Source organism: Hyla sarda, chromosome 7, assembly GCF_029499605.1.
Source record: "Hyla sarda isolate aHylSar1 chromosome 7, aHylSar1.hap1, whole genome shotgun sequence".
In the NCBI taxonomy this organism is placed as follows: Eukaryota; Metazoa; Chordata; class Amphibia; order Anura; family Hylidae; genus Hyla; species Hyla sarda.
In genome coordinates, this window is record NC_079195.1 from 65,252,299 (window position 1) to 65,278,364 (window position 26,066).

The 26,066-nt window shown below is 46.2% G+C and overlaps 1 protein-coding gene across 4 annotated transcripts in view; it reads right to left on the reverse strand.

Moving 5' to 3' along the window:
* Positions 1-26,066, reverse strand: part of CPEB3 (cytoplasmic polyadenylation element binding protein 3) — a 154,207-nt gene that overhangs the window by 102,923 nt on the left and 25,218 nt on the right. For 3 of the 4 annotated variants that reach the window (XM_056529389.1, XM_056529387.1, XM_056529388.1), the window contains exon 2: positions 17,032-17,882. The exons of the other annotated variant lie outside the window; for it this stretch is intronic. In XM_056529389.1, coding sequence (XP_056385364.1) covers positions 17,032-17,871 — 840 coding nt within the window. In that variant the 5' untranslated portion in view covers positions 17,872-17,882. The remainder of the gene's footprint in view (positions 1-17,031; positions 17,883-26,066) is intronic. 4 annotated transcript variants of the gene reach the window in all.

The window sequence follows — 26,066 nt, forward strand, 5'->3', positions numbered from 1 at the left end:
CGCTCGCTCCCTGCCTGTCAATCAGACAGGCAGGGAGCGAGCGCATTGGCTCCCCAGCCACTGGCTGGGAGGTCACTCCTCCCGCACATCGCCGCCGCCGCTGTCCCTGCACGCCCGCTGCCGGACTCTGCAGTAAGTGTAATGAGGGAACGGGGTATGCGGGAGGGGGGTTTGTGATGGAGGGAACGGGGTATGGCGCGGGGGGGAGGGAGACGGAGGGAATGGGCTAGCGCCGCAGCGCCGCATGTAGCTAATAGTTTATCTACACAGGGTGCCTCCAGCTGTTTCAATACTACAACTCTCAGCATGCCCTGACAGCCAATAGATGTCAGGGCAAGCTGGGAGTTGTAGTGGTGAAACAGCTGGAGGCACCCTGTGTAGATGAACTAAGGGCGGAAGTCTCCCCCAGCAGGCATCAGTGACGTGGTGCCAGCTGGGGAAGTCTGCCTGATAGTGAGCACACTGCCAGGCAGACAAAAGGCATTTTTAATATAGTAAAAATAAAAATTAAAAGCAGGGAGGGGGTTAGGGATAGATTGGCAATATGCAGGGACAGGGAAAAAAAAAAAAAAAAAAGGATTGTGGGAGCTACCCTTTAAAAAACAGAACAAAGACATGATGTGATGACAAGAGTGATGATACAAGGATTATTGAAGGTTGATATTGCTGCAGAGTATATATGAAGTATATTGTTATGTCCATCTTTATTCTTGAAAACCAAATAAAGAACTCAATAAAAATTAAAAATAAATCAACAGTAATCTAGTATGACTTAAAGAGCACTCCTCCCAAGGAAGTAATGTCCCTGGCATCTCGGGTATTCCTTTATATGAATAGGTTAGTCATCAGAGGGGTGTGAGCACATGTATAGAAGGGGAAGACTCCACTAACCTGACCCAGAATTCAGAAAATCTACTCGCACTGTGTTTACAGGCACACATCACATAACATCTATAAGAAGCACGCCATATGTTTCATGCAATTATTTTCTGTATGATCAAACAGATAATATTCATTGAAAAGGTAGCATGTTTTCTGGATAGGATGAACGCCACACTAATGACAATGCCATACAGCTTCATGTGTGCCAAAGACTGTGGATAAACCATTCAGAAATGCAGAAATTCAGAAATCTTCCATCCATCTTACTCTGTAGGAAAACTTTTTTTTTTTTTTTTTTTTAAATGAACTGGTGCCAGAAAGTTACAGATTTGTAAATTACTTCTATTAAAAAATCTTAATCCTTTTAGTACTTTTTAGCAGCTGTATGCTACAGAGGAAATTCTTTACTTTTTGAATTTCTTTTTTTGTGTTGTCCACAGTGCTCTCTGCTGACACCTCTGTCCTGGACAGTTCCTGACACGAGCAGCATAGGTTTGCTATGGGGATTTTCTCCTGTTCTGGACAGTTCCTGATACGGGAATAAGGTGTCAGCAGAGAGCACTGTGGACAACGAGTGACTAGAACTGGTAACCCATATAGGTGTAACAGGAATACCACCAGAAGAGGTTGCCACAACCCCTGAAGACGTGGTTGGTACCACGAAACATGTAGGGGAGACTTTGAGTTTGTGGTTTTTAATATCAGCACATGGTCCCCATAATACTGCAGACATATACACTGGAATACTACTCCATAGGAGAGATTACGGTAATTGTCAATATTGGGACAGTGCTGGGAATTTTAATACTTTTGGTTTGGACCTTTTAGAGAAATAATAAAAGTGATGGTTTAACAGATCTATATGAGTGAGGGGGATAGTTTATAGGGGTTTTATACCCTGTCACTTAGGTGACGGGGGTTTGGTGTTGTGAAATTCTAAACATAACTCACAGTTACATTAGAAAAATTCTTCCGGCTTTAATTCATTTTCATTTTTCATATTGCACATCGGCTTGTATCGCAGGAACTTTATAACAGCAGAAAATAGCAGCATATTCTATAGTTTCACCAGTCGTGCCATGACTGGTGAAACTATAAAATATGCTGCTATTTTCTGCTGCTAATATGCGGTTATAAAAGATCCTGCGAGACAAGCCGATGTGCAATATGAAAAAAAAATGTGTATTATCCAGTATCTATATGTACTTTAAGCACCTCATTTCTATGTGTGTCAGGCCCAAGGCCTGATTATTAAAATCCTATATGTGTATTATAAATTATAACTGTGTGTGATTGATTATCCAAGACATGGGTGAGAGGTCATTCAGACGGTGTATACTTTTGTGTATTGCATTTTATTGGGGGTCTGGCTGTTTGTTTATATCTCCTTTGAAGTCTGAGGCCCTTTGAAGCAACAGAGATGCCCCCCTGGTGGGATCAGAGGGGAGGGGGGAATGGAGTCTCCCTCCAAAAAGGCAGATCTATAATATTTAAGAATGCTAGACTCAGGGTGTTCAATGCTGTGCAACAAGCTGACAAGACCATCCTAAGAACAGCTGGACTCTCACAAAGGACGGCTATACCATCATGCTGTAAGAACTTCATCTTTTGTTTTCTCAACTTGCCTTGCTAAACTCTTATTTTTGTAACTGTATGTCATTTGTTTCTGTATTTTTATATAGTCAGCACTGTGATACCTTTTATCCGATTAAATGTTTAATTAATCAGCTCTGGTCTTTGATCTCTAAATATATGAGCTCACCTTTCTGAAGGCAGCTCTGGTGGAAACACGTTTATCTAGGGGTTAATTTGGTGACTTGCTGGGACTAGTAGTGGATACCCAGAGGTCTGGCGGCTTTAACCCTTGCACCATCACACTCTCTCTAATGTCTTGGCTGGACGGATAGGGTGTGATCGTGACAATGTGCAACATGATGGATCTTTACAAGAACATGGAGATCACGCAGAGTCACTTACTGGCACCAACACTTGCTTCTAGGTAGCAGCCTGAACGTATTCACCTGCAGCAAGCACACTAACAAATGTATAAGACCATGTTCACACAGCCAGAAATACACGGAATGTCAGCTGGAAAACACGCACATTTATTTGATTTGGCAGCATTAGGACAGCTCCAAAATGGGTCGACTCCATAGACGGCAATGCATTTCAGAGAGGAAATCGGTAATTGGGATTTTCACAGCAGAAACATCTACCGTGTGCACCGGACAGCACAATCGCATTAAAATTAAATCCGCTCTGAAATTCCACCATGTGGACAAGGCCTTAGAAAGTCCAAATGATGCTCTAAAGAATAGTTATAAAAGGGAAAGTTCATATTTTGTCCATCTTTGTGTGTTGAATATGGTGTTATGTATCTGCCGAAGAAAACAGGAAATCTAAATATATAGCAAACAAGTAGTGGACACACAGGACATGGCAGATTCTGCTGCGCACTCTGTGAGGAGGTGACGGACTGGGAAACATTCATTTTCTGGTAAATGTGATCAGACTTCACACACGTGTTCTCTGGCTGTAAATGGAAAATAGAGACAAAAGGGGTCAAGGAGGATCAGCATACGCTTGTAACCGAATCCTTTATGTAAATAGGCAGACTGTATGGAGTTACGCAAAAGGCCTGGATAATTTAGTTAGGTGACGCTGAAGGGTAGCTTTTGAGGTAGTTTGCATAACAAAGAGCACTTCAGTAGAATTTCTCTAATATAAGAGTAAATCAGCTGAGTTATAAAACTACATATACAAAGAGCGATTATAAAAAAGTGTCATAGGCTACTATAACCAACAGTACTGCAACCTAACGTGATCACTAAAGCCCAATAACTGCGAGAGCAATCCCCTGAACCATACAGACCTGCAATAAGAACTGCTCAAAGTAACCACGGCTAGGCCACGTAAGGCTGTCCGTCAGCAAAATGTCAAAAAGGGACATACATACAGTATTTATCGGGGTATACCACGCACCAACCTATAACATGCACCCTGATTTTTCCAAGGAAATTTGGGTAAAAAAAAAGTTTTTACTACCCAAAAATCCTTGTTAAAATGAGGGTGCGTGTAGCTGCATGTATATCCCAATAAACTCTGGCCCCGCAAAAGGCGCTGCGGTAACTGCAGCGGCTTCTACTGGGGCAGAGTCCCACCACCGCTGCCCAATTCCCTCTCTATCCCCAGCTTTCATATTTACCTGTCCTGGGGCGCGCTCCTGCAGCGTCCTTTGCTGTTGCTGGGCGCTGCACAATCACGAGTGACATCGCGTTGAGGACATCACTCGTCAGCACACAGCGACAGCGCAGAATGCTGCCGGTACCGAAGCCTGCAGAAGCGCACCCCAGGACCAGTAAATATGAAAGCCGGGGTGGGCAGAGAATCAGGCAGAAGTGGTGGGACTCTGGCCCCGTAGAAGCTGAAGCCGTTACATGATTTAAGGCGGCCGCTTTAAATCATTGAACCGCAGCGGCTTCTGCAGGGCCAGAAAGAGTTTCATCGACGTATAAGATGCAGCTGAATTTTAAGCTACAGATTTTAGCTTAAAAAAAAATGCTTTATACACCGGTAAATAAAGAAAAAATTATATATAGATATATAGATCTATCTATCTATCTATCTATCTATCTATCTAGAGAGAGAGAGAGAGAGAGAGAGGGCAATCTGATTGGTTGCTATGGGTAACTGGTTAACTTTTCCTCTGCACAGATTTTGATAAAGCTCCCCTATTGTGACTACATTTGGTCCGTTTACTGAATGTATAAGCTTTCTGTACAGGGCTCAAAAACATGGTCTGACCGACTACATCAATTACATTGAATCCTGCACAGAAACTGCATATTCTCGGCAAATGGTTTAAACCAGGGGTCCTCAAACTACGGCCCGCGGGCCACATGCGGCCCGCTGAGGACATTTATCCGGCCCGCCGCTGCCTGGGACATCCCTGTGTCCCGAAATAGGTTTTCGGGACACAGGGATGCGCTCTCGGCGGCCCCGCGTTTACTTTAAAAACGCAGGGGCAGCCGGGAAGGTGGCGCACGCAGGGACGTCACTGACGCCATGCGTGCGCCCATAGCAACGGAGCGCGGAGGAGCGGAGCAGCGATGAGGACGTGCGCTGGCCAGCTAGGTAAGTGTTACCAGCGGCACGTCAGCTTCGGTGCTCCGACCACCCCGCTCCTTCGGTCCCGGGACTTACTACTATGTCCGGACCGGAGGAGCAGTAGTCGGAGCACTGAAGTGGGGAAGAACACAGGCATACAGCCTCCAGCCATATACTGTATGGCTGGAGGCTGTATGTCTATGGGGGAACATACTGCACCTAATGTGGGGGAACTGTACTGCCAACCCTAATGTGGGGGGAACTGTACTGCCAACCCTAATGTGGGGGGAACTGTACTGCCAACCCTAATGTGGGGGAACTGTACTGCCAACCCTAATGTGGGGGAACTGTACTGCCAACCCTAATTTGGGGGAACTGTACTGCCAACCCTAATGTGGGGGAACTACAACCAATTGTGAAGGGATCTATACTGCCAACCTAATGTGGGGGGAACTGTGCTGCGTACTTAAAGTGATAGTCCACTAATAAGATATATAAGTGTGCATAGGAATTTGTTCATGTTTTGTTATCTATAGTCCGGCCCTCCTACGGCCTGAGGGACCGTGAACTGGCCCCCCGTTTAAAAAGTTTGAGGACCCCTGGTTTAAACGTATTTACAATTAACTTCTGTTCGGCCCATTCAAGTCTAGTGGCCTGTTGGCAACACGACGGGCTGGCCTTCAATAACAGTCCACATTTAGATGACTGGTTCTGCAGGGCAATTGTTGGCATTGTAGTCTTCAGGAGGGCTAGTCTCAAAAAAAGATGTCAAATAATATGATGGAACTTTGTATTTTTTAGCCTAGGTTCAGACTACGGAATCCCTGGGCAGAAAATTTCTGGAGATTCCGAGTGCGACCAGCGCTGACTGAATCAATCGGCGCTAGGACCGCGTGGACACTGCAGTCTCCAATAGACTGCAACGTGTTCCGCGCGGATTTCCGCCTGAAGAAAGAGCAACGCCTTTCTTCAGGTGGTAATTTCCAAGCGGATTTTCCGTTCACAAAATTCACACTTCGGAATTTGTGAACGGAAACCCGTTCACTACACTATACATTTTAGCAAGCAGAATTTCCGCCTGCAATTTCAAAGCTGAATTGCAGGCGGAAATTCCGTAGTCTGAACCTAGCCTTACAGAAAGTCAAGTCTATATACTGAAAGTAACAAGTGTTTGCTATAAAAAGCAATACGTAGTGGATGCCCAGCGGAGTACTAATGGCCTTTGAAGGTCCACACACCAGTAATGGTCATCTCCTCAAGAAGAAATCTTATCCCCTCCAAAAAGACTTTGCACAATGTGTGGATGTGGAGGAACAATGTTTCAGCCCTCACAGGGGTCTTCATCAAGCTTGTTGTACTATTATGGAGGAACAAGCTTTGTATTGAAGACGCTTCTTTCTTTGTACGTTGTGTTTATTGCTGCCCCGTGTGGATTCAGGGATCGGTAACTATTATGGCCAATTTACGTATATGTTGACACTCTCTGAGTGTTGAAGAAAATACGATATAACAATCACAAAGAGGTGTACACAGCCCCAGCTATGAATCTTTATGGGGACCTCTATTTTAAGAAGCCTCCGTATAAGACAAGAACTTTTATTGCTGCAAGTCATAAATACATTGTTGTAAGAGGAAATATCCACAGTTCCAAGAAACATGAAGACACCGTGCCCCGGTTATCAGAAAACCCCTCCGCAGACTGCTTACACAGCACAGCTATTATTATCCTGCATTCCCCCAGTGATCCTGTATTACACAACAATATACACTGAGAATTAAAGGGGTTCTCCGGGAATAAACAAATAACATTACAATTAGAGTAAAAAAGCTAAGTATATTGTTAAGGGTATGTTCACACACACACTTTACTTGCTGCAGATTTACAGAAAAAAAAATAGCTAATTTCTTCCAAAAAAACAGCACCACTCCTGTCCGCAGGTTGCGAGTGGTATTACAACTTGGCTCTATTCACTTCAATAAATGAGAGCTGCAAAATCACATCCAACCTGCGGACAAATGTAGGGATTAAAAAAATAATAAAAAAATTAAAAAAAAAAACACTTTAGTAATGGATAACCCCTTTAAACGCAGTGAGGCCTATGCTTTAGGCCAGTGGTTTTCAACCTGCGAACCTCCAGATGTTGCAAAACTACAACTCCCAGCATGCCCGGACAGCCGTTGGCTGTCCGGGCATGCTGGGAGTTGTAGTTTTGCAACATCTGGCGGTCCGCAGGTTGAAGACCACTGCTTTAGGCAGTATACGAGTGTAAATTTCAAGTACAAGTGTGCTTGCAGATTACATGCAATCCGCAGCAAGTAAGTAGAGATGAGCGAACTTACAGTAAATTTGATTCGTCACAAACTTCTCGGCTCGGCAGTTGATGACTTTTCCTGCATAAATGAGTTCAGCTTTCAGGTGTTCCCGTGGGCTGGAAAAGGTGGATAAATTCCTAGGAAAGAGTCTCCTAGGACTGTATCCACCTTTTCCAGCCCATCGGAGCACCTGAAAGCTGAACTAATTTATGCAGGAAAAGTCATCAACTGCCGAGCCGAGACGTTTGTGACGAATCAAATTTACTGTAAGTTCGCTCATCTCTACAAGTAAGGTATGCATGAATGTACCCCTCTTTTTTTTTTTGAAGAGCTTAGGTGGTGTCCATCCTTTATAAACTAAACAGCAGGTACCCATACACCTTCAAAAAGGTTGTTGGCCGAATGTTTGTCCAGCCAAAAGTTATCTCAACCGATCCCTCCATACAGATGAATGTTCGGCTCAGCCGAGCGTTCATGTGTCCTAAATGGACAAAGAGGGATAAGCTACTGACAGCCAGCTTTGGCCACGGCTTATCTCCCTTTGAGTCGAAGTTCAGCAGTTGAAATGCAACATGCCAGACATCATGTCTAGGAGAGTCAGGAGGTCCGCATACACATTAGGACCTTAGGCTTCTGCCGAAAAAGGGGGTTTAGATCAGTTTTCACTAATGTGTATGGAGGCCTTTAAAAGGGGTACTCCGGTGGAAAACGTTTTAAATTAAACTGGTGCCAGATTTGTAAATTACTTCTATTAAAAAAAATCTTAATCCTTCCAGTACTTATTAGCTGCTGAATACTACAGAGGAAATCCTTTTCTTTTTGTAACACAGAGCTCTCTGCTGACATCACGAGCACAGTGCTCTCTGACACCTCTGTCCATTTTAAGAACTGTCCAGAGTAGGAGAAAATCCCCATAGCAAACATATGCTGCTCTGGACAGTTGCTAAAATGGACAGAGATGTCAGCAGAGAGCACTGTGCTCCAAAAGGAAAATAATTTCCTCTGTAGTATTAAGCAGCTAATAAGTACTGGAAGGATTAAGATTTTTTAATATAAGTCATTTACAAATCTTTTTACCTTTCTGGCACCAGTTGATTAAAAAAATTAAAAAATTAATAATAATCATACAATTAAAATAAAAAAATAAAAATAAAAAAATTTATAATAATCATACAAAAAAAAAAAAAATATATAGTTTTCCACCGGAGTACCCCTTTAAAGCATGTATGCTGAGCTAATATTATAAAAATTCAGCCTTTTCCCATCTTCATAATGAACTGTAAACAAGCCTTTATATATTACGGAGGTGCGGTGGAAGGATCTCTGGTAAAAACTTCCTGCAACTTCATAGCCCAAGATTACAGCAATCAAGATGTGAATTTGATGGAAGTCCCTAAGACTTGCATAGGACTGCCAACCAATGCTTATCCTTACTGCCATAGTCTCAGGCTACAATGTTGCTGGGAGATTTACTGTAAACACAAATCCTGCTGATGCACCATTATCGCAGTTTTGCGGCAACAATTTCATGACAGATCCAAAATTTGAATTCAGGTCGAAAAAACAGACAGTCGCACATCTACAATCTTCTATAATGATCTAATTGCTTCTCAAAAACTAACAGGTTGTTAGTATACGTTTTGATCAAAAAGTACAAGCCCACTCGCCACGTCAAGGCCACCTATTTAGAGTGGGTCCCTAACGTCCCTAGCATAAAATGGCGTAGCACCGGGCGGCGACCACACCGGTGCCCACAGGGGGCACGACCCACTGGCAGAGCGGCCCCAATGCCGCTCAAACCAGTCTATGGGCCGCACCCGCCCGCAGACACAGTGCTACGGCAGCAACAGACGCCGCACAGCACCACACCAGTGTGAACAAGGTGTAATAGCTCACTTACCATGCTCTCCCAGTCATACTGGGAGGCTGCTAGGAAAGAAATGGCCCCTGTGTAGCTAACTACTACTTATATAGGGTTGGGCTGATCCAAAATTACATTACCTCCCACCCCCCTAGTCAGTTAGGTCTCTTTTCCTATACCAGTGATGTCCAAAACTGTGGACCTCCTGATGTTGCAAAACGACAACTCCCAGCATGCCCGGACAGCCGTTGGCTGTCCGGGCATGCTGGGAGTTGTCGTTTTGCAACATCAGGAGGTCCACAGTTTGGACACCACTGTCCTACACTAAGGACAGTACTCTACAATAGAGAGGTCCTCCTCTAGAAGCATGGTTTCTGGAGGAGAATATTTCCACAATATGTAGCAAAGAGAAAAGGTATACTGTATAAAGTGCACACCCAAATCATATAGTAGAAAAAAAATACATAAACATCTTTATTACGCAAATCACATGCAGTTACAGAAAAAGGGACGAGTAAAATTTCAAAACAATTTAAAAGCTCAATAGCGAGCCAAACACAACAACTGGGGGAGGGGCCGTGAACCCCTTCACCCCTACCCTGCCCTGTAGATGATAACACAATCATTTACCAAGGTTCCAAAACAAGATATAGGAGAAATCACAAAGAGTGCATAATAAATAAATAGTTGCCCAAATGCACAAGTAATAATCATAGATACACAGTGGAAATAAAAGGCAAACCACAGACGGAGGAGAAGGTATTAGGGCTGGGCGGTATGACCAAAAATGCATATCACGGTATTTTTGCAAGTTATGGCGGTTCCACGTTATTTAACGGTATTCCCCCCCCCCCTCTCTCCTCCAGGCCACGGCGCATTAAATGAATGAGATGCAGGCTGCCGGCACTGTAAATGAATGAGATGCAGGCTGCCGGCACTGTAAATGAATGAGATGCGGGCTGCCGGCACTGTAAATGAATGAGATGCGGGCTGCCGGCACTGTAAATGAATGAGATGCAGGCTGCCGGCACTGTAAATGAATGAGATGCAGGCTGCGGCGCTGGAAATGAATGAGATGCAGGCTGCCGGCACTGTAAATGAATGAGATGCAGGCTGCGGCGCTGGAAATGAATGAGATGCAGGCTGCCGGCACTGTAAATGAATGAGATGCAGGCTGCCGGCACTGTAAATGAGAAGCTACCACAAGCACATCTTATGCCAAAGCCAAAATCGGATCCTAAATAGTGGAAAAATCATGTGCAAAAACAGCTGAAGGCCGGGTTCACACCACGTTTTTTGCACTACAGTTCCTGTATACTTTTTCAAGTTGAAAACCGTAAGGAACCGTATTGAAAACCGTATGTATTGGCTCTCCATTGAAAACCGAAAGCCAAACCATGCATCCGGTTGTGTCCGTTTTGCATCCTGTACGGTTTTGACAGTTTTTTCCCCAAAAACGGTAGCCTACCATGGTTTTCGGTTCTGGTGAAAAATAGTATTGAAAACGTATACTTTTTTTTTTATTTTATTTTTTTTAAACATGGGAGTCAATTTTTTTTTCTTGGAATTTCAATCAAACAAGTGAAACTTTATTCATAATGGAGTATAAAGTTAAAAAAACACATCCTTTTTTTTTTTCTTAAAAAATGGATGCAACCGGACATCATTTTCCAAACCGTATACGGATTAAAATTTGTACGCACGTTTTGATACAGTTTAGTCAGGTTATGAGGAATCAGTTTTTTATTTTTTTTTGTTTTTTTTTAAATCAAAAACCTGATATGGGAACTGTATTGTGCAAAAATGTGGTGTGAACCCAGCCTAATAGCAATCTAAGGCTATGTTCACACATCAAAGTTTTTTATTATTTGAAAAAAAAAAAAAAAAAACAATGGCTTATGTTACAGATAAATCCTCAGTAGCTTTTGACCCCAAATACTCTGTGTGAATGTGACTTACCGTATATACTCGAGTTTTTCAGCACAATTTTTCGTGCTGAAAACACCCCCCCTCGGCTTATACTCGAGTGAACTCTCCGCCTGTCAATCCCTTCTCAGTGGTCTTCAACCTGCGGACCTCCAGATGTTGCAAAACTACAACTCCCAGCATGCCCAGACAGCCATCGGCTGTCCGGGCATGCTGGGAGTTGTAGTTTTGAAATATCTGGAGGTCCGCAGGTTGAAGACCACTGCGGCTTTTGTCATCATCCAGACCCCCCTTTTAGTTTTCTACTCACCTCCCCTCGTGTATATATATACACCTATTCATATTTCCCGCAGATTGTTCCAGCCAATCACAGCTCTCTGTGGGAAATATGAATATGTGTATATATACACGTCAGTGCAGGGGACCATAGAAGAGCGCCGGCCGCATCAATACATTATACAGGAGGATCACAGCGGGTGTCAGGATTGATATCAGCTGTGATCTGTCCTTAAAGGGGTAGTCCAGTGGTGAAAAACGTATCCCCTATCCTAAGGATAGGGGATAAGTTTGAGATCGCGGGGGGTCCGACCGCTGGGGCCCCCTGCGATCTCTCTGTACGGGGCCCCGGCTCTCCGCCGAGATAGCGGGTGTCGACCCCCGCACGAGGCGGCGGCCGACACGCCCCCTCAATACATCTCTATGGCAGAGCCGGAGATTGCCGAAGGCAGCGCTTCGGCTCTGCCATAGAGTTGTATTGAGGGGGCGTGTCGGCCGCCGCCTCGTGCGGAGGTCGACACGCCCCCTTCCCGCAGGCTGTCGGGGCTCCGTACAGGAGATCGCGGGGGGCCCCAGCGGTCGGACACCCCGCGATCTGCAACTTATCCCCTATCCTTAGGATAGGGGATAAGTTGCTCACCACTGAATCACCACTGGACTACTCCTTTAACTGCAAGTACTACTACTCCCAACATGGAGCACACTCTGCTCAATGTTGGGAGATGTAGTATCTGCATTAATAGACAGATCACAACAGGTGTCAGAAGTTACACTTGCAGCTATATGTCTATTAAATTTCGTTAAATACATTTTTCTCCATCCCTACTGCATTTTTTTTTCTTTTATTTTTTAGGGGGTGCCCAAAAAAAAAAAAAAAAATTTTTTAAAACACGGCAAAGGGGCCAAAAAAGGCAAATTTTCACACAAAGGTGAAAATGCCACAAAAAGCGCAAAAAGGCAGGGGAAAAACCGTGGCAGATTTTCTGGCGTTTTTAAGCCTCAAAAACCTCAGTGGAGTTCTAGCCTAAAGGGGTTATCCAGGAAAACACATAAATATCAATATATCTCAACTGGCTCCAGAAAGTTAAACAGATTTGTAAATTAGTTCTATAAAAAAAAAATAAAAAAAAATTAAAAGGTATCCTTTCATTACTTAAGAGCTGCTAAAGTTGAGTTGTTATTTTCTGTCTAAGTGCTCTCTGATGACATGTGTCTCGGGAACTGTCCAGAGTAGAAGCAAATCCCCATAGCAAACCTCTTCTACTCTGTGCAGTTCCTGAGACAAGCAGAGATGTCAGCAGAGAGCACTGTTGCCAGACAGAAAAGAACAACTCACCTTCACCGGCTGATAATTAAGATTTTTTTTACTAGAAGTAATTTACAAATCTGTTTAACTTTCTGGAGACAGTTGATATGGAAAAATTAATTCTTCCTGGAATACCCCTTTAAAAAACAAAAACCCAGACCAGAGAAAACCCAATCACTTCTTTTAGCCACATGGCCAGAAACATTGAGTTAGATCCCAGTCAAGCTGTTCTCACTATTTCATTTTGGCCACCTACCCAAATGGATGTCAATGTGAGCATTGTCCTGCAATAGGTATTATTCCGTTCGGGCACCAGGCCAAGATTCATGACATCACCGCTGCCCTTTCCCCCCCCCCCCCCCCCCCCCCCCAAGCCTGCTCGCGGTGACATCACCAAGCTCCGCCTAGTGCCTGAACGTAGGAAGCTAACAGGTGAACCGGCCCACGGCTCCGAGACAGGTATTTAGTGATAAAAATAAACGAATTGATAGCAAATTGATAAATATAATTGTTATTTGCAGCCCTACTATTTACACTGCAAAAATCTGTGCCGATTTAGACACAAAGGGGGAGATTTATCAAAGCCTGTGCAAAGCAAAAGTTTCCCAGTTGCCCATGGAAACCAACCATATTTCTTCTTTCATTTTTAACAAGGCCTCGGCAAAATTAAAGTAGTGATCCGATTGGTTGCTATGGGCAACTCAGCAACTTTTCCTCTGCACTGGTATTGATAAATCTCCCCCATAATCTGTGCCTTATTTCACACCAAAAATCACCTTTTCCCTCTTGTAAACCATCTCCAATCAATTTCCCAGCACACAACGCCGATTTTTTAAACAGATGCTAAATTTTCAGATACGGAGAAAAAAAAAAAAAAATAATAATAATTATATATATATATACCCTGAGGCTATGTTCACTGTGGAATTGCTGTCCTTCCACTGACATTTCTTCTTGCCAAGCTGCCAATTTCTTGCGTTTAACACACAGATTTTAGGCTGGGTTCCCACTAAGTTTTCTCCCATACGGGAGCGCATACGGCAGGGGGGAGCTAAAACCTTGCGCTCCCGTATGCAATTCCTTTCAATGAGCCGGCCGGAGTGAAACGTGCGCTTTTACAACCGGACCTCAAACCGTGGTTGACCACAGTTTTCAGTCAGGGGAAAAAGCGAATAAGGCACAAAAATGAGCCGACCGAACGTTTCACTCCGGCCGGCTCATTGAAATTAATTACGGTACATACAGGGCATACAAAGGCATGTGAATATGCATACAAAGGCATACGGGAGCGCGAGGTTTTAGCTCCCCCCTGCAGTATGCGCTCCCGTATGGGAGAAAACGTAGTGGGAACCCAGCCTTAGACGGAATTTAGGCTTCGGAATTCAGCAAAACTATTGACTAGATTTTTTAAGTAAGTCTGGAATTTAGACACTGATCCAGCGTCTTATTTATTAGCATAAACAACAGTGGTGTGAACGTACCCTAAAAAGGGTTTGGACACTGTGCAAAAAAAAAAAAATATAATAATAATAATAATAATTTACATAATTACACACACGTTTTGCCGCTTAGGCCTCAGGCTACGGATAAACGGCGACTTAGGCAACAATGTTGGGTCGCGCGGATTTAGATCGCTGATCACAGCTAATTTAAGTGAATGGACAAGATTCACTTGCATTTGTGGTAATGCAGCCCGATCCCTGCAGCGTAAAGCGGCGACATTCTGTGGTGCAACCAGTATGGCAGCATAACTCGCCGTGTTGCTCTAACCATACCGCTATGCCTAACTATAAATCCCTTCTTAACTTTGATATCAAACAGCGACCCACGTATCAGCAGCCACCATTATACACAAAACACCTCTAGAAATGGGAGCAACAGTGTACATAATACAGTGATCCCTCAACTTACAATGGCCTCAACATACAATAGTTTCAACAAACAATGGTCTTTTCTGGACCACTGTAACTTGACTCAACATACAATCCTACAGACAGTCCAGATCTGTGAAATGTGTCAATACCCGGAAGAACTGACCAATCAGAATGGGTATTTTACTGGTAAAACCCCTGTATTACTGAAGGGCATGCACAGACTGGCTGGTAGCGCCCCCTACAGTACAGGGAGGCATTACATGTCCTGTAATACTCTTTACCTGGGCCAGGGTTAGCTGCTCCTTTGGACACCAGATGAGGGCGGCTTAATGTTACATTTTTAGGGCATATGAGGGAGATTTATCAAAACATGTGCAGAGGCAAAGTTGCCCAGTTGCCCATAGCAACCAATCAGCTCGCTTCTTTCATTTTGCACAGGCCCTTTTTAAAATGAAAGTAGCGATCTGATTGGTTGCTATGGGCAACTGGGCCACTTTTCCTCTGCACAGGTTTTGATAAATATCCCCCATTGTGTATTCTGTACAAAACCTTGAAGAAGCTCCTGTCCTCTACATAGACCAGCATTTCCCAACCAGGGTGCCTCCAGCTGTTGCAAAACTACAACTCCCAGCATGCCCGGACAGCCGAAGGCTGTCCGGGCATGCTGGGAGTTGTAGTTTTGCAACAGCTGGAGACACCCTGGTTGGGAAACGCTGACAAAGACAGTGATTTACAGCCCCCAGCAGATCTTTCTTACTTTTATATGTAATAATTTGCTTTATCTGTATTAGTTATCTACTTATTTTTCTTTAATCCTCACTTTTTCCTATTTTTGGGTTAATTCCTAATTTTGATGGCTTCAGAACCAATTACCAGGTTTCCATACAGTTATGGTCTCAACATACAATGGTCTCAACTAGAGATGAGCGAACTTACAGTACATTCGATTCGTCACAAACTTCTCGGCTCAGCAGTTGATGACTTTTCCTGCGTAAATTAGTTCAGCTTTCAGGTTCTCCCGTGGGCTGGAAAAGGTGAATACAGTCCTAGGAGACTCTTTCCTAGGACTGTATCCACCTTTTCCAGTCCACCGGAGCACCAGAAAAGCTGAATTAATCTAGGCAGGATAAGTCATCAACTGCCGAGCCGAGAAGTTCGTGACGAATCGAATTTACTGTAAGTTCGCTCATCTCTAGTCTCAACATACAATGGTCGTCCCGGAACCAATTAATATTGTAACTTGAGGGACCACTGTATAGACATATGCTATGTCTTACCTATAAAGGGCATGGGGGAAAAAAACAAAAATAAAAGGCCACGTATGCCAAGTGAGCAGATTAAGAGAAATGTCAAGACGACTGTGGCATAATGAATGGCATTTCAGCACTGCCTTTATCCAACAGCTGTTACAAGGCTGCACAAACATTCCCGCTATACAAGGGTTGGACAATTTTGTAACATTACAAAAGCCTGGTGTTGGAAGAAATACAATTTTTTATATATATATATATATATATATATATATATATATATATATATATATATATGTCAGCCGTTGTCAAGTTGTTTAGGACATAGGAAAAAAAAGACTATTCAGACGTTGCTTATCGTGTGTTAAATTAACAAATAGGAAAAAGTGCTTAAGATTATGTAGCAACAACAAATTCATATTATACTGCAATTATTTTCCTTTCTTTACCCGACGTCCAATGTCTCACCTTGTGTTCCTTGGAAATAAGGCTGACATGATGCAAGCAACGCTAGTGACATAGGACTGCAGGAATGGCTCCTACAGACCCAGCGAACACGAGAATTTCTTATACAATGTAGGTAGAGATGAGCGAACTTACAGTAAATTCGATTAGTCACGAACTTCTCGGCTCGGCAGTTGATGACTTATCCTGCATAAATTAGTTAAGCTTTCAGGTGCGCCGGTGGGCTGGAAAAGGTGGATACAGTCCTAGGAGACTCTTTCCTAGAACTGTATCCACCTTTTTCCAGCCCACCGGAAAGCTGAACTAATTTACGCAGGATAAAGTCATCAACTGCCGAGCCGAGAAGTTCGTGACGAATCGAATTTACTGTAAGTTCGCTCATCTCCAAATGTAGGAACTCACCTTTCGTCTTACTACATATAAGCAAAAAAATAAAAAACAGATATAAAAGAAATATGGGGACTCAGGTGGATAAATGAGAAAATATTCACAGACAGATAATGATATAAAAAGGCAGAAGTGTAAATGTGCAGGTTGATGCACATTTGCGCTATTGTATAATGTGACGGACGTGAACTATTCACCTATACACGAGACTCAGTACCATATGTGAAGTCGCCATTATTAGTTACACTGACCATGACCATGCCATGCAGAATGTTTAACCACTGTCATTTCTGGCAAAGGATTTATAGTACTTTCTAGAATAGGATGGCAAAACTTTACACATACATAGAATTAAAAAAAATATGAGACATTATTATTGGGTACCTGCAAGGGCAAAAGGTTATTGCCATTGTCCGTCCTGAAAGCGTTGTCCTCCACCCAGGATTTGGGACCTAGAGGCGAAGCTCGAGGGAATTTGGGGGGTGCAATCACATTACTGGAAAAGGGTTTTTTCATTGGGGAAATTGGATTGAGTGGTGAGGGCACCCCAACCCCCACACCTACTCCTACCCCCACTGCCCTGCGGGGGTCTCTGCCAGGCTGTAGACCTCCCCAGGGATTGGAGGGGTTATTCCACGCTGCATTCTGCTGGTTATTCCAGCTGGAAGGGGACGGTGATGAGGAGGATGTGGAGGGCTTGTTGGTCAAGATAGCCTGGTGGCTGTAAGCGTTTCTCTGGTTATAGGGGGGATGGTTATTGGGGCTCACGGGGGATCTTCTCTGCTGTTGCTGATGAGTCTGATGAGCTAGCCCCAGCTGAGGGGAGAAGGTGCCCCCAAATACAGGGTTGACGTGGTGGTGTGGGAAGTTCTGGAATAGCATGGTCCCATTGACAGGGGTAATTCCTTGGAAAAAGCTGTCATCCACAGCATTGCTAGTACCTCCAGTGGACCAGGTGCTTCCAAAGGATGGGGACAGGGAAGGGCCAGTGGGGGGCTCCTGCTGACCAGGCTGGGGGAAGCTCAGACCAGGCAAGATGGGGGACTCCATCTGTATCTTCTCCTTCAGAGTTGGGGTGCTGCTGTTGTTGTTCTCAGGACTGGGGGGCTCTGCGGCACAGGGGGCTTCTGAAGTGTTGGGGTCTTGCTGCTGAGCCTGGGATGTTGGGGCTGACTGCTGTCTCTGCTGAGATTGGCTTTTGTCCATTAGTAAATCATCCTGCATGGCTTGCACAGCTGAAACAGGAGAGAGAAAAGCAGATGTGGGTTAGGACTGTGTCACCTGGCAGCCTCCCTGGCACTAAACCACTGCAATGTGCTGCACGTCAGCCGGTGTGCCAGTGCCCCGCAGCCGTGCGCCCTCCCCGGGGCAGAGCAGCCACATTACACTGCTATTCCGCCACGTCTCTGCGCTCCAGTACCGGAACTCTGCGCTCTGAGGCTGCACTCACAGCGGATTCTGGTTCCTGTTATCTGCAGGCGCCTCCTCCCTCCCGTCCAGCCCTGGTGCTATTAGCATACGTCAAAACACACTGCTGCGTCCTTCAGCAAGGTTACCGGGGCCGGGGCGAGCGACCGGCAAGGCACTGCCGCTTACTGGTGCCCGTCATCCGGCTGCACCCCACTATACATCCCCGTCATCCGGCGGCACCCCACTATACATCCCCGTCATCCGGCTGCACCCCACTATACATCCCCGTCATCCGGCTGCACCCCACTATACATCCCCGTCATCCGGCTGCACCCCACTATACATCCCCGTCATCCGGCTGCACCCCACTATACATCCCCGTCATCCGGCTGCACCCCACTATACATCCCCGTCATCCGGCTGCACCCCACTATACATCCCCGTCATCCGGCTGCACCCCACTATACATCCCCGTCATCCGGCTGCACCCCACTATACATCCCCGTCATCCGGCTGCACCCCACTATACATCCCCGTCATCCGGCTGCACCCCACTATACATCCCCGTCATCCGGCTGCACCCCACTATACATCCCCGTCATCCGGCTGCACCCCACTATACATCCCCGTCATCCGGCGGCACCCCACTATACATCCCCGTCATCCGGCGGCACCCCACTATAGATCCAGTCATCCGGCTGCACCCCACTATAGATCCAGTCATCCGGCTGCACCCCACTATAGATCCAGTCATCCGGCTGCACCCCACTATACATCCCCGTCATCCGGCTGCACCCCACTATACATCCCCGTCATCCGGCTGCACCCCACTATAGATCCAGTCATCCGGCTGCACCCCACTATACATCCCCGTCATCCGGCTGCACCCCACTATACATCCCCGTCATCCGGCTGCACCCCACTATAGATCCAGTCATCCGGCTGCACCCCACTATAGATCCAGTCATCCGGCTGCACCCCACTATAGATCCCCATCATCCAGCTGCACCCCACTATACATCCCCGTCATCCGGCTGCACCCCACTATACATCCCCGTCATCCGGCTGCACCCCACTATACATCCCCGTCATCCGGCTGCACCCCACTATAGATCCAGTCATCCGGCTGCACCCCACTATACATCCCCGTCATCCGGCTGCACCCCACTATACATCCCCGTCATCCGGCTGCACCCCACTATACATCCCCGTCATCCGGCTGCACCCCACTATACATCCCCGTCATCCGGCTGCACCCCACTATACATCCCCGTCATCCGGCTGCACCCCACTATACATCCCCGTCATCCGGCTGCACCCCACTATACATCCCCGTCATCCGGCTGCACCCCACTATACATCCCCGTCATCCGGCTGCACCCCACTATACATCCCCGTCATCCGGCTGCACCCCACTATACATCCCCGTCATCCGGCTGCACCCCACTATACATCCCCGTCATCCGGCGGCACCCCACTATACATCCCCGTCATCCGGCGGCACCCCACTATAGATCCAGTCATCCGGCTGCACCCCACTATAGATCCAGTCATCCGGCTGCACCCCACTATAGATCCAGTCATCCGGCTGCACCCCACTATACATCCCCGTCATCCGGCTGCACCCCACTATACATCCCCGTCATCCGGCTGCACCCCACTATAGATCCAGTCATCCGGCTGCACCCCACTATACATCCCCGTCATCCGGCTGCACCCCACTATACATCCCCGTCATCCGGCTGCACCCCACTATAGATCCAGTCATCCGGCTGCACCCCACTATAGATCCAGTCATCCGGCTGCACCCCACTATAGATCCCCATCATCCAGCTGCACCCCACTATACATCCCCGTCATCCGGCTGCACCCCACTATACATCCCCGTCATCCGGCTGCACCCCACTATACATCCCCGTCATCCGGCTGCACCCCACTATAGATCCAGTCATCCGGCTGCACCCCACTATACATCCCCGTCATCCGGCTGCACCCCACTATACATCCCCGTCATCCGGCTGCACCCCACTATACATCCCCGTCATCCGGCGGCACCCCACTATACATCCCCGTCATCCGGCGGCACCCCATTATAGATCCAGTCATCCGGCTGCACCCCACTATACATCCCCGTCATCCGGCTGCACCCCACTATACATCCCCGTCATCCGGCTGCACCCCACTATACATCCCCGTCATCCGGCTGCACCCCACTATAGATCCAGTCATCCGGCTGCACCCCACTATAGATCCCCATCATCCAGCTGCACCCCACTATACATCCCCGTCATCCGGCTGCACCCCACTATACATCCCCGTCATCCGGCTGCACCCCACTATAGATCCCCATCATCCAGCTGCACCCCACTATACATCCCCGTCATCCGGCGGCACCCCACTATACATCCCCGTCATCCGGCTGCACCCCACTATAGATCCAGTCATCCGGCTGCACCCCACTATACATCCCCGTCATCCGGCTGCACCCCACTATAGATCCAGTCATCCGGCTGCACCCCACTATACATCCCCGTCATCCGGCTGCACCCCACTATACATCCCCGTCATCCGGCTGCACCCCACTATAGATCCAGTCATCCGGCTGCACCCCACTATACATCCCCGTCATCCGGCTGCACCCCACTATACATCCCCGTCATCCGGCTGCACCCCACTATACATCCCCGTCATCCGGCTGCACCCCACTATAGATCCAGTCATCCGGCTGCACCCCACTATAGATCCCCATCATCCAGCTGCACCCCACTATACATCCCCGTCATCCGGCTGCACCCCACTATACATCCCCGTCATCCGGCTGCACCCCACTATACATCCCCGTCATCCGGCTGCACCCCACTATAGATCCAGTCATCCGGCTGCACCCCACTATACATCCCCGTCATCCGGCTGCACCCCACTATACATCCCCGTCATCCGGCTGCACCCCACTATACATCCCCGTCATCCGGCTGCACCCCACTATACATCCCCGTCATCCGGCTGCACCCCACTATACATCCCCGTCATCCGGCGGCACCCCACTATAGATCCAGTCATCCGGCTGCACCCCACTATACATCCCCGTCATCCGGCTGCACCCCACTATACATCCCCGTCATCCGGCTGCACCCCACTATACATCCCCGTCATCCGGCTGCACCCCACTATACATCCCCGTCATCCGGCGGCACCCCACTATACATCCAGTCATCCGGCGGCACCCCATTATAGATCCAGTCATCCGGCTGCACCCCACTATACATCCCCGTCATCCGGCGGCACCCCACTATACATCCCCGTCATCCGGCTGCACCCCACTATACATCCCCGTCATCCGGCGGCACCCCACTATACATCCCCGTCATCCGGCGGCACCCCACTATACATCCCCGTCATCCGGCTGCACCCCACTATACATCCCCGTCATCCGGCGGCACCCCACTATACATCCCCGTCATCCGGCGGCACCCCACTATACATCCCCGTCATCCGGCGGCACCCCACTATACATCCCCGTCATCCGGCGGCACCCCACTATACATCCCCGTCATCCGGCGGCACCCCACTATACATCCCCGTCATCCGGCGGCACCCCACTATAGATCCAGTCATCCGGCTGCACCCCACTATAGATCCCCGTCATCCGGCTGCACCCCACTATACATCCCCGTCATCCGGCTGCACCCCACTATACATCCCCGTCATCCAGCTGCACCCCACTATACATCCCCGTCATCCGGCTGCACCCCACTATACATCCCCGTCATCCAGCTGCACCCCACTATACATCCCCGTCATCCAGCTGTTCCTCACTATAGATCCCCATCATCCAGCTGCTTCCCACTGTAGATCTCCATCATCCAGCTGCACCCCACTTTAGATCCCCATCATCCAGCTGCTCCCGACTATATACCCAGATCGACAGGCTGCTCCCGACTATATACCCTGATCAAGGACTGCACCCCACTATATACCCTGATCGACAGTCTGTACCCCACTATATACTATGATCGACAGGCTGTACCCTAATATATACCCTGATCGACAGACTGCACCCCACTATATACCCTGGTCGACAGGCTGTACCCCACTATATACCCTGATCGACAGGCTGTACCCCACTATATACCCTGATCAACAGGCTGCTCCCCACTATATACCCTGATTGACAGGCTGCTCCCCACTATATACCCTGATCGACAGGCTGCTCCCCACTATATACCCTGATCGACAGGCTGCTCCCCACTATATACCCTGATCGACAGGCTGTACCCCACTATATACCCTGTTCGACAGGCTGCACCCCACTATATACCCTGATCACAGACTGCACCCCACTATATACTCTGATCGAATCGACAGACTGCACCCCACTATACAGCCCCATCATCCAGTTGCATGCCACTATATACCCTGATCGATAGACTGCACCCCACTATACAGCCCCATCATCCAGTTGCATGCCACTATATACCCTGATAGGCTGCACCCCACTATTCAGATCCATCATCCAGCTGCACCCCAGTATTCATCCCCATCATCCAGCTGTACCCCAGTATTTACCCTGAAATATAGGCTACACCCCACTATGGATCCTGAGAAGCATACTCAATGGTGCACCCCACTATTGATTCTTGTCATTCAGCTGCACCCCACTGGTTATCCGCATTATCTTGCTGCAACCCTTTATTAACCCTGACTGACAGGCTGTGCTGCATAATATATCCCTATCAAGCTGCACCCCTCTATTTGCCATGCTCGTCAGGCTGCACCCCACTATTTATCCTGATTGTTATCTTGCATCCTATTACTTACCCTAATCAACAGACTTTGCCCCATTATTTAATCTGATTATCAGACTGCAGCCCATTATTTACCCTGAATAACTACCTGCACCCCACCATTTACCCTGATCTACAGGCTGCACCCTACTATTTACCCCTACCTACAGGCTGCACCCTACTATTTACCCCTACCTACAGGCTGCACCCTACTATTTACCCCTATCTACAGACTGCACCCTACTATTTACCCCTATCTACAGGCTTCACCCTACTATTTACCCCTATCTACAGACTGCACCCTACTATTTACCCCGATCTACCGGCTGCACCCTACTATTTATCCTAGTGGGCTGCACTAAGATCCTGCACTCCAATATTGATACATATTTATCTCACTATCCCACCTTGAAAATAAAGCTAATTATATATGTGCACCCCACTATTTATCCGAACCATGAAGCTGCACCCTAAGCCATCAAGTTGTATAATCATCAACTTGAACCCTTTATTTATTCTTATCATCAAGCTGCACCTCACTATCTATCGTTACCATGAAGCTGCACCCCTTTATTTATTCTTATCATCAAGCTGCACCTCACTATCTATCGTTACCATGAAGCTGCACCCCTTTATTTATTCTTATCATCAAGCTGCACCTCACTATCCATCGTTACCATGAAGCTGCACCCCTTTATTTATTCTTATCAAGCTGCACCTCACTATCGTTACCATGAAGCTGCACCCCTTTATTTATTCTTATCAAGCTGCACCTCACTATCCATCGTTACCATGAAGCTGCACCCCTTTATTCTTATCAAGCTGCACCTCACTATCCATCGTTACCATGAAACTGCACCCCTTTATTTATTCTTATCATCAAGCTGCACCTCACTATCCATCGTTACCATGAAGCTGCACCCCTTTATTTATTCTTATCAAGCTGCACCTCACTATCGTTACCATGAAGCTGCACCCCTTTATTTATTCTTATCAAGCTGCACCTCACTATCCATCGTTACCATGAAGCTGCACCCCTTTATTCTTATCAAGCTGCACCTCACTATCCATCGTTACCATGAAACTGCACCCCTTTATTTATTCTTATCATCAAGCTGCACCTCACTATCCATCGTTACCATGAAGCTGCACCCCTTTATTTATTCTTATCAAGCTGCACCTCACTATCCATCGTTACCATGAAGCTGCACCCCTTTATTTATTCTTATCAAGCTGCACCTCACTATCCATCGTTACCATGAAGCTGCACCCCTTTATTTATTCTTATCAAGCTGCACCTCACTATTTATCGTTACCATGAAGCTGCACCCCTTTATTTATTCTTATCATCAAGCTGTACCTCACTATCTATCGTTACCATGAAGCTGCACCCCTTTATTTATTCTTATCAAGCTGCACCTCACTATTTATCGTTACCATGAAGCTGCACCCCTTTATTTATTCTTATCATCAAGCTGCACCTCACTATCCATCGTTACCATGAAGCTGCACCCCTTTATTTATTCTTATCATCAAGCTGCACCTCACTATCCATCGTTACCATGAAGCTGCACCCCTTTATTTATTCTTATCATCAAGCTGCACCTCACTATCTATCGTTACCATGAAGCTGCACCCCTTTATTTATTCTTATCAAGCTGCACCTCACTATCTATCGTTACCATGAAGCTGCACCCCTTTATTTATTATTATCATCAAGCTGCACCTCACTATCTATCGTTACCATGAAGCTGCACCCCTTTATTTATTCTTATCATCAAGCTGCACCTCACTATCCATCGTTACCATGAAGCTGCACCCCTTTATTTATTATTATCATCAAGCTGCACCTCACTATCCATCGTTACCATGAAGCTGCACCCCTTTATTTATTCTTATCATCAAGCTGCACCTCACTATCTATCGTTACCATGAAGCTGCACCCCTTTATTTATTCTTATCATCAAGCTGCACCTCACTATCTATCGTTACCATGAAGCTGCACCCCTTTATTTATTCTTATCAAGCTGCACCTCACTATCTATCGTTACCATGAAGCTGCACTCCTTTATTTATTCTTATCAAGCTGCACCTCACTATCTATCGTTACCATGAAGCTGCACCCCTTTATTTATTCTTATCATCAAGCTGCACCTCACTATCTATCGTTACCATGAAGCTGCACCCCTTTATTTATTCTTATCAAGCTGCACCTCACTATCTATCGTTACCATGAAGCTGCACTCCTTTATTTATTCTTATCAAGCTGCACCTCACTATCCATCGTTACCATGAAGCTGCACCCCTTTATTTATTCTTATCATCAAGCTGCACTTCACTATCCATCGTTACCATGAAGCTGCACCCCTTTATTCTTATCATCAAGCTGCACCTCACTATCCATCGTTACCATGAAGCTGCACCCCTTTATTTATTCTTATCATCAAGCTGCACCTCACTATATCGTTACCATGAAGCTGCACCCCTTTATTTATTATTATTATGTTGCTACCATTTAGCTTTTAAACATTTACTCACTATTCAATATAGCAGCAAACTGTACTTTTGCTATTTATTGTGTTACCTACCTTACATGTCACACATGGTAACACAATAAATAGTGAGGTACAGCTAGATACATGCACCTCAGCTCATCATATTAAACATTTAGGTGACGAATCAAACTTGATGGACTTAATCCTATGGTGGACTAGGGACTGTTATGTTTTTGGGAAGGGGAGGGGGGTATTTGAGGGGGGGGGGTTCTGTGTGGGATTTTGTTTAGTTATTTGTTTGTTGTTAAAAAATTTACATTTTCAATTAAAAATATCTGATTAAAAAAAATAATAATATTAAACATGCACCATATATTCATCCTGATCACCCTGCCTGTAAATATGCACCTACTACTTAATAATATTATTAAAGACAGATAGATAGATAGATAGATAGATAGATAGACAGTGCCTACAAATTCTGTAGCACTTTACAATGTATACAGATCAAAGGGTTGTGTCCCACTATTGACATTATGCACAACTCCCCATTTATCCGGACCATACAGATGAACCCCACTTTTTGTGCATGTTAAGCTGCACCACATTATTCATCTAAATCCTTGATATATCTTCCATATTTTTATACTAATCCTAAACCTGCCCCTTATCCCCATTTACTGACTTGATAAGGATGTATTTATACTCTTCACAGTGATGTCATAGTACA